Genomic DNA, 12,427 nt, shown 5'->3' with positions numbered 1-12,427 from the left:
ACAATTACCAATAGTATAACCTACCCCATCCTTTTAATTTTTGGCAAGTAATTTTATAATCAAGCATACAGTTAGACTAGGACTTTTGAACAGTTTACAAATGATTGACTCTGTGACATCAACTCTCACTAACTTAAATTTCATCCTTTTCTCGCTGAATAATATTATCCCAACAAGCATTCAGGATTTCTGAGTTACTCTTTTAATAGACTGATCTCTGTACGAAAGAGAGCCTTCAAGGAAGAGAAGGCAGATGACAGTGGAGGGAAGTTCTCCCTAGCAGACTTGATACGCTCTGCAAAATTCCAAACAGCTTAAATAATACATCTGTTTTGTCTGGTAACATTCTCACTTACAGTTTTTGTCCTGACTCTGCTTCGGGTTTCCATCTGAATCGTTGCTTTCTGTATCGACAGGAGAACTGCATCGTGGACCTGATTCTGAGCTAAAGTAGGGGAAGAAAAAGTCTTGAGAATGAAGTACAGATATCTTGGTTGTGCTTCCAAATATTCCCAAGAGAAGAAATCATTAGGGCTTTTAACTTCTAAAAAACGTATTCATTTACTTATTTTATACTCCTAGTGTAGCAGCAGTGATGATACATAAAGTATTCCTGTATCATAAGACATGAATGCTAACACCAGTTAGAAGCACTGGAAGACAAAGGGAAGTATGAAGCCCTGATCCAGAATACTCAGACTTTATTAAAAAATAAAAGGTGTAGCAAGGGGAAGGGAAAGGGAAGAAGAAAATATCACAGTAAATGCACTCCATCAAACTGTATTTCAAATATTCTTTCATTCAAAAGTTATAAAGAAAGAATGTGTGCCTCTCTTACCAACAGAAAGGCTGGAAGTCTGTAAACTTTGCCCATCCTTTCTCCTCTGGCGTGGTGTTCTCTGGAGCTGCTGAATCCCATACACTCGATCCAACATCCATGGCAACACAGGGTGCAGGGGGCTTCGAGTTCACGGGCTCAAACACAGCCGTCCATCCAGACCCTAGAGACACAGAACAATGGACTGGAATGCTTAGCAGTTTTTAGAATCTTTGGACATCCCAAAAAGTGATCCCAGAGACAAAAAAGGAAAGACCATCCAATGGCACTCCTTCAAAATCTACAGGAAGCTTCCTGTCTCACATGTTTTAGACAATCAGCTTGAAAATCCCTCTTCTGATAAATACTAACGTTATCCACAAGAAAGAAGCATCAGTTAAGAAAAATGACATTATGAATGTCTTCATTCTTTCAGCCAGTGATTTGCAACTGAACTCTAAGTACCTTAGTTTCCTGTCAAAAGCTAAGTGGCATGGCTTTCAACCACTTCAATCACTAACTGTTTAATTTTGGCAATTACAGGTAAGGAATTGATATATGGAATAAAACGTTTAAGATCACAGAAGTCATCTTGAGCAAAACTAAGAACATAATTTGTTTTTTACGGTCCCAGCCTACTCCTTATTCATTAGAACATACTTCTATCCCTACCAATCACAATTTTTTAAAAAGCATTTTTCAAGACCTTTTTCTCAAGAAAGGATTGCAGAGGCCTGTTGTGCAAACTGATTTGCACGCAACAAAACTGAGAGTAGGAGAGATCCACCAAGTTTACACTCACTCAAAAATTGAACAAGAATTTGAACCAAAGTCTCTAGAAGGGTAACTAAACTGATGTACACTATCCACAGGTTGCCATTTGTGTTGTTTATACTGGTTCTTCCTAATAAGAATCGAAAATATCTGAGACTACCAAATGGGTGTAGAGAGCTGATTACTGGAATAAATACGCATTAAGCTCACAGTTACACCCAGGAAAAGAAACATTTTTAAACTGAAAATACTTTCACCAAACAAGGAATGAATGTTAACATTTTTGTCTCTATTTCAGTTGACCAAATTGGTTTTGCTGACAACACTGTGTGTCTCATGAATTTATATAGCCTTATTTGCATTGTGATCTGGGAAAACCTTGTCCCTCTCCAGCCTTCCTCTAGGCATTGTAAGAATGGGTTTGCAACATGCAAACTAAAATTAGAAAGGCAGTTAGGCAGAAGAGACCTACATGCAGCATCTACATGGAGTGTGGAGATACTTGGCAAGGGTCTGCATAAAATTCATAATATAATGTAAGGAGTTAATGTCTTAATGCTCCAATAATATTTTGTTCATTAGTATTTGTACTAAAAGAGCTAGTGGTAGTATGGTAACTTGTACCTGTGTAGCTGTCTTAGCATAACTGAAGCATCACACTACTATTCTGAAGAAGCTTGGCAGGGCTCAATCTCACTAATATTTCAGAGGCAAAAAATGAAACTGAAATTCACTCTTATCTGCACAGGTGGAATTACAGAATAGCCATAGAAACCAGGGGATTTGCAAACTGCTATTCTGAAGAGATGATTGCAGATCTCATCCCACCAGTGGGATGGTGCTGTTTTAAACTCTTTACCTTCAGAGGAGTCAGAATCTTTCTGCTCAGAAATATTATTCTTGTTGTTGTTTGCTGAGGAAGGAGGCGGCTGCTGTTCTGTTTCCTCCTCTTCTTCGGAGTCCACACTACCATCATGATCTCCATTCTCAAGATCACTTTTTGATGAACTCTCTGAGGTCTGAGATGCTCCAAATCTAAATTGCAGAACTCAGAATTAGAAAAACCCTTACAGCATCCAGTTCATCCCTCACCTGCTTCCTCCCTGCCCCAGGGAGAAAATACAAAATGCGAGTTGACCAAGTGATGCTGAATGCCTTTTACAGAGCTTATTTCCCAAAAAGAGACAAAGCTCAGACAGACAATACCAGGCACTCCTCCAGATACTTCCACTGAAGTCCCTATGTGCTTTACTTGTCAAAATGCATCTGCAGAGTTGTAATGGGAAATATGTTGCAGTGACATATTCAGGGCTGGATATTGATATGAGCAGACAAAACAGTGGCAAATGAGGGGAATACTAGTGTAGTATCGACTCTGTGTATGAACAAGACAATCCGTTTATTGATGCTATGCAAATAAACACTAAGGTCTTGGCCATTTTTCCTGTCTCATTTGATCATATTTTCAGACTTAGAATTATAGAAGTAACTTCATTTAATAACTGACCACATCAAAGGGATGAAAGATTGTAAATGATTTGCAATGCCAGAGATGCACCACAGGAGGTCACTCACTCTCATGTAAAATATTACTTTTCCTCTTTCAACATTTTGAAAAGAATATTCTGTCTACTTCCCTCAGTCTTACTATTCTCTCAGCCTCCTCCTCTTCAAATATGAAGAAAAGAGTAAGTAAGTTCTAAGTATTTTGAACTAAGGGTGGGGTTTTTTTTTAATTTCTTTGACAACAGACTCAGTAATTAGGTGTTTCCATCATTATTGCATTCCCTCAAATTGGATCTTTGTTTCACATTCAAGACAAACCATCACCTCTTTTTGCAGAAGTGTGACATGGAAAGCACTCTGGTTTCCGTTAGAAAAAGGCCTCACAGCACATAAGTAACAATTAAACATGCACTTAACTGAAATGTACAGTTTCACAGCATTTAGGGGAAAATAAATAAATAATAATAATAATAATAATAAAAAAAAAATCGATCTTTTGTTTTCACCTTACCGTGTTCTTGATTTAACTTGGGTTGCATAGGTTATCTCCTTCTCTTCCCAGATATCTTCTTCTTCCTCATTATCATCAAATTGTTGGATCCGCTCATTGCAGCAGGCTTCAAAGAGGGAAGCATTGGGCTAAAATAATATTAAGAAGAAATCAAATTCCATTCATTCTTTGGAGACAGACACAAGAGCTTCAGTGATGAGGAAGTTCATAGAACAGCATTTGTAAACAACTAATACCATAAAGGTGTTGGCATTTCTTTCATTGTACATCCCAAGCTGTGCAGCAAGCAATGTTCAGCTGTGGAAGAGTAATAATAGCACAGTGTGCTCAGAAGCAGCAAGCCCATGATAGATGAAGAAACACACACAACAGTTTCTCAGCCTACACTCCTTCCAAAACAGCAGGAACTCCTGCACGCTGCCTCATAGCTATTCTGTTATGCAAATCTCTCTGCATCCCTCACAGTGGCAGGGATATAAAGTCACTGTAGAAAAGGGCTGGAACAAATGACCTTAAGCATACATTTGCAAACCGACCAGCTTGGAACTTAGAGAATAAAGCCATGCCATGTATGCAAACTGTCCCGCTTGGACTAACAACCCACAGTGCAATTTCTTTCAATGACTGCATTCTCCTTGACAGAACTGCAAGGAGCTTCTAAGCAAATATGACAACACTTAACTCATGTGCACACACCCCCTGCTTCAAAACATATAACCTTCCATTCTGGAAATGACAGTTTTCAGACACCAGTAAAGTGAGGTATCCGCATAAATATACAAATGGTCTGCCTATTTGAGTGTTCTGGGATCTCTCAATCAAAAGACTTAATGGTGACTTCCAGATGATGCACAGTCCAAACCAATGGCTGCATTAGAATTTCATCACACACAAAAACTGCCTACTCAGAAAAAAAACAAGTTAAGATGAGCGTATAAATAGCTAGTGGTGGCTGCAGACTTAGCTGGCAGATTCAAAAAGAAAACAAATTTTCTGTATCTATACAGCACTGTCTAGAGCAGCCAAAAGAGAGAAGAAAAACTCTTTGTAGTACTGTTCAAGTGAAAAAGAAAGCATTTTAAGACTGAGGAAACCTAAGTCTTAGTATTGACAAAAACAAGCTTCCGTCAGGAGATGAGCCTGGAATCACCTCTTTCAGCCACTGTCCAGCTTTTTCAACGAGTACTGATTTAGGTCAATAAAAGAGAAAAGGCAAGAAACAGCATGGCAATATTTAGACCCGTAAGTCCTCTCTATTTGCATTTTTTCCTAGTCTGTGCATGGAAAGATTATCAAAGTAAAAATAAGGACAACAGACTGACACTGCACAGAGAGAGAGAGAGAGAGTCCTTCAATGTAGAGTACTATTTCTGAAGATCCTCACCAAAGCTATGAACTGTAGGGAGATTCTCTGAGGGCACATGTAATACCCTGAGTTCCTTAACTGGACTCAGCTACAAGGACACCTTTTCATTGACGAAAATAACATACAAATCTTCTTTCTTTCAAAATGACAACAGCTGATTCAAGCATAACCTTGCCAGAATCTGTCCTATTAAATAAATATCCCAAAATGCCCACTTACACTGTCATCATCTGCATCTATATTGAAGTTTATCTCTGCGATCCTGTCAAAGGGAGCACTGCAAAAAGAAGGGAAAGAAACTTCAGTGATGGCATGGAACAACAAAGCACTTTTGCACCCCCAACAAAAGACCAGAGGATAGCTAACCACAGAGACACTCAACGCCTTCTGCATTTGTTCCCCAAATATTCACTTCTGTCTTGTGTGCAATAGTCTCTTCTCTTTGAGATGAAAGATTATTTCAGATTTTCATGCTTAGGCCTGATTCAATAACTGAATGAACAACCTTTGTCATTATCTTGATAATATGGTATTTTGAGGCTTCATGGCAACCACAGCAATGTCTGGCTGTTACTTTGCAAGTTGCATGGTACCTATGCAGCACAAAGGCTATCTTAATTTTTTTTACCGGGTCTTTCCAGCTGAACCAAATCTTATAGAAAAAACCCAAACTCGTAATTAATTAAAAAGAGAAGGAGCTGCACCCAGCTGCTCTGGGATTCCAGTCCTGTGTTCACCCAAGAATTCCACTGGGTTCCTCTGCATGAGACAAGACCCAGAGAGACCGAATCCTGCACAGTGGGCATATACCCAGAAATATCCAGATGGGATCACACCTGCCTGTTTTAACATGATTACAGTAGCTTCAGGGAATCTTAGTCTACCAGTGGCTCAACAACCCCAACGCATTACTAAGACATGAATGCTGCAAAAATCATTAAATATCCCAATTTCTGATTTGCACCCAAGAGAGTCTACTGTAAGAACAGCAGAGGGTGCTACAGGCCAAAAAACTCCAACCTACTAGCACAGTTTGGGTCAATGCAGTATTTTTTCACCATATCTATGTACCTCTGAGTTTGGACAGTGTTACTTTCTTTTAAACAAGACTGTTCAGTTAGCAAAAAAAATACCATCATGCAAATCACCAGGACACTGAAACATGAATAGTATTTCTTAAAATATTCAAATTCCTATCTGCAACAGTTTTCAACAGCTGGAAAACAGATGACAGGGAGCACCACTCAGAATGTTCAATGCCAGAAGAGTTCTGTAGTATATTCCTCCTTTTGTAATCACGAATACAGAGAAGGCTAGCACATCCCAATTACAGATTTTGTTCAGTTTCATGTTCATTTTAAAATGGACATTCCTACCTTCAGCAGCTCCTCACATAAGTTAAGTCTTCCCCTCCACTTACACACACACAAGTTCAATATTTGCTGCTATTTGATAAGAAGTTAAAAGTGTATTTTATTTTTTTAAAAATATGTAGAACTAAGTAATCCATGTTCCATTAAACTCTCATTCTAGTCTGGAACTTTTTGGCCTTATTAAAGTTCTGGACATCTACAATGCTCATAAAGAAAAAAGACAGGAAAAGCTGGACTCCAAAATCTTTCTCCATGTTAGAATACAGCTCCCAACTATTTGGCAAACACCTTAATGGAGCTCCGACGACCCTAGGGATCTTATGACTCTCTACTTTGATTCATCCTTGAAAGCAACTCTGAAGCAGCCAAACTATTTCCACATTGTCATTTTATTTGAGGTATTTCATGGATCCCAGTAGTTGCTAAAAATATGATCTGAGCAGAACCAGCAAAAGAATCCTCAATAAATCAGATCTGGAGCAGCTGAAGAGTTGGAGCAAAGTGGCATGCCCAGAGCTTTCTGGGCTAAAAGTTTCCAGTTTCTGTCAGGATTCCAAGATATCAGGATCCCACAGTTCTTTGCAGAGCAGACCCAACATTTGCTGGCCCATAAGTATCAGCCCTAGGATGCCACATACACTCCCTGTCACCTTGGATGACAAATAATTCCTTTGACTGATATGAACATTGCCATGAGATGAAAGTGAATGGGCAAAACCGTCGAGCAGGAAACACACTGGGTATCCTCCTGGAGCACTTATCTGTCAATAACTGTATACTAAACGGTTACAATTTCTGAACTGTTATGGACAAGCGAGATAATTACAGACCCAGTAATTTTGTTAGGTACAGCTTTTAGGGTGAGAAGATGAGCTGCAGTTTTAATTAGATTACAGTAGTTCTATAAAAGCAGCACAAATTCCAAACACTGAATTCAGCAAGTCGCGTAACATTAAATCCACCTATATCTGCCTTCTTTGAACTGTTATTTGCTCCTGCCTTATCTATGTTTCCTTTTTCAGAAGAGAGAAAATGGCTAAATTTTTCCATGGGCTTCAGAACACTATTCTTTCTACTCCTGATTTCAATAAGGACTTAATGCCACTGGAGAATAACTGTATAATTGCCTAGAGTAAGCTCTAATGCTTTGCCTTCTGTGCAATTAAATTTATTCTAGAACATGGCTGGATAATAATTGTGTGTTTTATTAAAAATATTTCTCTTCAAAATGAAGAAACTCTTTTCCTTGGTTCTAAAACTGTCTCTGGAGATCAGGGTGGACTCCTATAAAAAGAAAAAAAGGTCAGCTGTTTTCCAAGCCATTGATCAGTCTTCTGTTTGTTTCAAGCCAGAGGAGGTACACAGTGAGGTTCATTTTAAAACCTGAACCAAAAGAAGAAAGATTAGATCCAAAGAGGCTTAAATGCTACATATAAGCCTCTTGAAGTTTTATAAACTTACTTGATATTATCATCCTGGTCTGCAAACTCCTCATCGTTAAAGCCAAACTGATCCACAAAGTTAGCTGTCATCTGCTGGATCTGGTACTCAGAGAAGGCCTGAGCAACGGAACCCAAAAAGAGCTATCATTAAGGTGTCCAAAGATATTCAGTTAAGCCGGCTGAAAACACATATTCTAGGAAAGCACTAATATCATAGAAAACTGACGAATTTTGAGAAATCATCTACTACAACCTGCTTTCTCAAAGCGGGATCAAACAGACTTCTGCAGTGCTGGACAGATGCTTCTCTCATCTGCTTTTAACTTCTTCCAAAGAGAGTTATGAAATTTTCCCAGTAAACCATCTGTTGGCTTCATTATTCTATTAAAATGTTGTATTGGGTTTTTTTCATTTGTTTCTTTTCCCCTGATGCAATATGAAATTTACCTTACTGCAATATAAACCCACCACTGACATCAAGAAGGTACTTTTGACTTCCTCTAAACCCCTCTTCCTTACTGGATGAGGCATATGTCTCTGTATAATCTTGTCTTCTCTTGACCAAGTGGACCAAATTCTTTCAACTTTTCTTCACGTGTCATGTTCTACACCACCGATCATTCTCATTGTTATCCTCTACCTTACCTTTTGCTAATAAAAATCACTTTTGAAGTTCACTGCCTCCAACTGGGTGTTCACCAAGGAGAATGGGAAAATTACTCCATATGTCTTTGAGGCAACACTCCCACCTATCACGTTTGGTTTCCTGCAGCAGCTTGGGTCTTCTCTTTTTTTGCTTGCACCTCAGGATAATTGCCCAGATCCTTTTGGTCACATTCTTGTCTTGTCATCCACGCCTTGTTCTCTATTTATGAAAAGGATTGCTTCTGCCTCCAAACAGACTCTCACATTTCCTCTTACGCATTGCATTTTTATTTTTTCAGATAATTTCTCCTATTTGGAGGATAATTCTGAATACTGGTAGGTAGCCCACTCCAGCTACAGCTAAGTAATTCAAATATGCATCTCTGCAGCTGCATTTTGTCGTGACTCCACTGCAGGTGATATGAAGTACCCATGTTCCTTTCTGAGGAGTTCTGCAGGCTCCTGTCAATATTTCTATTGATACTTGTCACAGTAAAAGACAAAACAATTTTTTTTTTTACAAAGACAATGCATTTTCCCTTTTTTAATGCGCTTTCTAAGTATCAGCTGAGGAAAAGAAAGGTATTTGTAACATCAGAGTAGGCAGTTAGAGTATTTGGACAAAAGAATAACTATAAACTATTTTCAGCTCATTTTTACCCTTAACTAGATTTCAGATTGAGATTGGTTTTTTACTCCCCATAGGTAGCTTCCTACCAAAAAGGTTGAAACTTGTATGTTCTGCTAATGTTCTTTACATTCATCAAAAAAGATTGGAAGAACTTGTCTAAATATTTCATCCTGAAAAGCAGCTTCCATATATTTGATGGAGCTTTAACAGAGTACCTCAGATTTTGAGGATCCTGAGATCTTTGCTAAATGCAGATGAACCCTTAATTACCTCTGTTTCTTCCTAGGTCAAGGGCTTTTAGCACTCTTGCTGCTCCTGCTTACTGTTCTTTACTGCTAAGATTTTAGTATAGCTCTTTCAGTTTTTAATATTAGACTGCACAGCCCAAGAGGAAGCAGAACCCCACTATCAGCTCCAATTCTACTGCAAGTAGGCGATGCACACTACCTTGTTGGCTGGGAACTACAGCAACTCCCTGCAACTGGTCTACAACCTCAGGATGACCCAGCCCCCTAGTGTGGAAAGAACCAGGAAAAGAGCAAGAAATATGCAGAGCCTCACAGAAATGTGAGACACATCATGTATCTGGGACTTGCATGCAGTCTGAGCCAAATTTATTCCCAACTGGAGTCTAGACTGAAGTCTGCCACGTAACTAACTATATTGGAAAAACACAAAAGAGCTGAACACACTGACAAAGAATAAAATTTAGGAAGCTGCTCTATACTAGGACAGATTAAGGGTGAATCAGAGAAGCAAGCTTCCCAGGAATAGTGAAGAGCATGTGTCAACCCACCTGCTGGAGAGAAAGTTCATTGGGAAAAGCACTCTCAATGTCTTCATCCTCACTGGAAGAGTGCAGATGGTGAGTGCTCACCTGAAAAAAGTACAAAAAAATAAGCACAAGTGAAAGCTAAGAAAGCTCAAATACTTTAATTCTGCAAATACAATCAAAGACCAAACACCCCAGAAGACAGGAACTGTCCCAGTGAATAACACAGAAACGTGGACTATAGTTTACCACCATGTATCAGAGCTGCTGCTGCTTGAAGAACTATTATGGGATATGTTTTCTACAAACACTCTGCCTTTGTAAGCCTACGTCATAAAAACAAGCAAAAGAAGAAATAAACCCCAGAAATAGAACTTTTTTTTAGTTAAAGAAAGTCCAGAAGATAGCAGGCCTATCTGAAATATGCACAATATCACTGTTCTCACCAAATCCACTGTATTCCTCCTGTTTGTTTCTGTCAGCGTCTCTTCTACAAAACTCTCCCATCTCCCTCTGCAATCTTCAGGTAGCTCTGTAATAAAAGGTCACCATAAAGATTACCACAACTCAATGAGAAGGGATCAAAGCCAGTCACTTAGCTCCACTGGTTACCTGGAAGTTTTTGAGCAGACACATACAACTGCACATGAGCTAAGTAATGCATGCATTATGTAAGTGCTCTGTAAAGTGAATTACATTTTACTCATGATTTTCTAAAAATGGTAAATTCTGCAGAGAAAGGAACAAATTTCATTAGGCCAGCCAGTAAGCTATCACTGGTCTTAACAATCTTGACACACTTGTGGAATTACAGTGGGCTAAAGATACAAAACTTTTACTATAACTTTCTGAAAACAAGCATACAAGTGACTCAAGTTCTACTCTTTTCTTCCTTTTCTTTCTTGGGGATTGTGGTGTGTTGACCCCAGCCAGCAGCTAAGCACCCACCCAGCTGCTCGCTCACTCCACCCCACAGCAGGATGGAGGAAAGAACCGGAAGACCATAACTGAGAAAAACCCATGGGTGGAGATAAAGAAAGTTTAATAAGTGGAGAAAAGAAGGAAAAAATAAAACCCAAGAGTGATCAAAGGCACTCTCTCACCGCCTCCCATCAGCCAGCCTCTGAGCAGGAGCTACCTTGGAAAGACCGTCCCCCCAATTCCTACTGCTGAGGACATGGCATGGAATAGCCCTTCAGTCAGTCCAAGTCAGCTGTCTGGCTGTGTCCCCCCCAGCCTCTTGTCCACCCCCATCTGTCCCCGAGGGTGGGGAAAGAGTGGGTAAAGAAAGAGCCTTGGTGCTGTGCAAGCACTGCTCAGGAATAGCTAAAATAGTGGTGTGTTATCCACACTCACAAATCCAAAACACAGCACTGCACAGCTGCTATGAATAAAGTTACCTTCACCCCAGCCAGACCCAGTACAGCAAAACAATGGAGAGAAATAAACAGGACTTGTGAAACTTCCAGACTTTACTAAAATATTTATAACTTCCCAATTTTCATGTAGATATGACAGCACACCAAGTTACTACATTACCATTTGGTATGTTTGTTAGAAGCCAAAAATGGAAACTCAAATCATGTTTGTGCTCATTGTTTCCCGTAATAGATGCAGAATCAAAATCTTATTTCCTCTCACACAAAAATATCATATAGAACTAGTTCTCAAAATAATGTCCAATGAAGTTACAATGGACAAAACCTGGCAATATGAGTATCTCCGACAAAGCGGAGATGTAGGGCCTCTGTGATCATTTACTCTTGTGTCTCTCTTCCTCTCAGACAGGTATAAGAATAAGGGAGCATAGAAACACCACTTATAAGCACCACCCTAGAATGCTGTAAGTCAGCACTATAAACACACACATAAATCCAGAAGAAAAGAAGCATTCTTTAGCACAAAAAGGTCACCTTCAGTCTCTGGTTGCAAAACCAAAGCTTCAACAATTTCAGTGTAGTTGTATGAAAGCAAAAAGCAACCAAATTTGGTCCAGACATTTTTTTAAGTTATGGGAAATTGTGATATTTAACTCAAAATTATTTTCATTATAAAAGGGACCCCCATGAAATACATGCAATAAAAGTCCTTCCAAAAGGTCTCCAAGGGTTATTTAATCGAGGAAAAAAAAAAAAAAAAAAGAAATGGAGAAAGGAGCATGTACCTTTAATGAACTCACTAATTTGAGTCTGCATGGGGCCCTTCTCCATATTCTGTACTACAGCGTTGGCTATTCGGGTGAGGTGGCCCATATTGCCTCGCCTCATTCCACCTTCTGCCCTGAAAAGAGAAAACAGCCAGTAGCAACATAACAGGCACCAGGAATCCCAGGGTCACAGTCATAACTGCTTTCATAATCTAGACATGTTAAGAGTTCCCCACTGTTGCAACAATCTGACATATGTACACATTACTCCAAGCAGGGTTAGTATAGAAGATGCAGCAGAGAATCAAGCAGGAATGCCCTCTGCTCATGCAGGCAGGACATGGGATGAGTTTACACAGAACAAATGAACCTTTCTGCATTTTTTCATGTATTGAGAGGGAAACTGATCACTCGTCCAGTTCAGAATACACTAGATAAAATTTA

At 39.3% G+C, this 12,427-nt stretch overlaps 1 protein-coding gene across 4 annotated transcripts in view; it reads right to left on the bottom strand.

Moving 5' to 3' along the window:
* Positions 1-12,427, bottom strand: part of PPP6R2 (protein phosphatase 6, regulatory subunit 2) — an 88,813-nt gene that overhangs the window by 25,161 nt on the left and 51,225 nt on the right. For 3 of the 4 annotated variants that reach the window (XM_010566037.1, XM_010566038.1, XM_010566035.1), the window contains 9 exons: positions 12,002-12,117; positions 10,284-10,369; positions 9,862-9,942; positions 7,809-7,906; positions 5,194-5,251; positions 3,609-3,736; positions 2,451-2,626; positions 839-1,001; positions 357-445 (listed from right to left, as the gene is read on the bottom strand). In XM_010566037.1, the coding sequence (XP_010564339.1) occupies positions 357-445; positions 839-1,001; positions 2,451-2,626; positions 3,609-3,736; positions 5,194-5,251; positions 7,809-7,906; positions 9,862-9,942; positions 10,284-10,369; positions 12,002-12,117 (995 nt within the window). The remainder of the gene's footprint in view (positions 1-356; positions 446-838; positions 1,002-2,450; positions 2,627-3,608; positions 3,737-5,193; positions 5,252-7,808; positions 7,907-9,861; positions 9,943-10,283; positions 10,370-12,001; positions 12,118-12,427) is intronic. The other variant, XM_010566039.1, reaches the window with a different exon arrangement.

The sequence above is a fragment of the Haliaeetus leucocephalus genome, unplaced genomic scaffold, assembly GCF_000737465.1.
Source record: "Haliaeetus leucocephalus isolate CR32 unplaced genomic scaffold, Haliaeetus_leucocephalus-4.0 Scaffold202, whole genome shotgun sequence".
In the NCBI taxonomy this organism is placed as follows: domain Eukaryota; kingdom Metazoa; phylum Chordata; class Aves; order Accipitriformes; family Accipitridae; genus Haliaeetus; species Haliaeetus leucocephalus.
The sequence above is the reverse complement of the archived record's forward strand: the minus strand, read 5'-3'. Positions and strand labels throughout refer to the sequence as shown.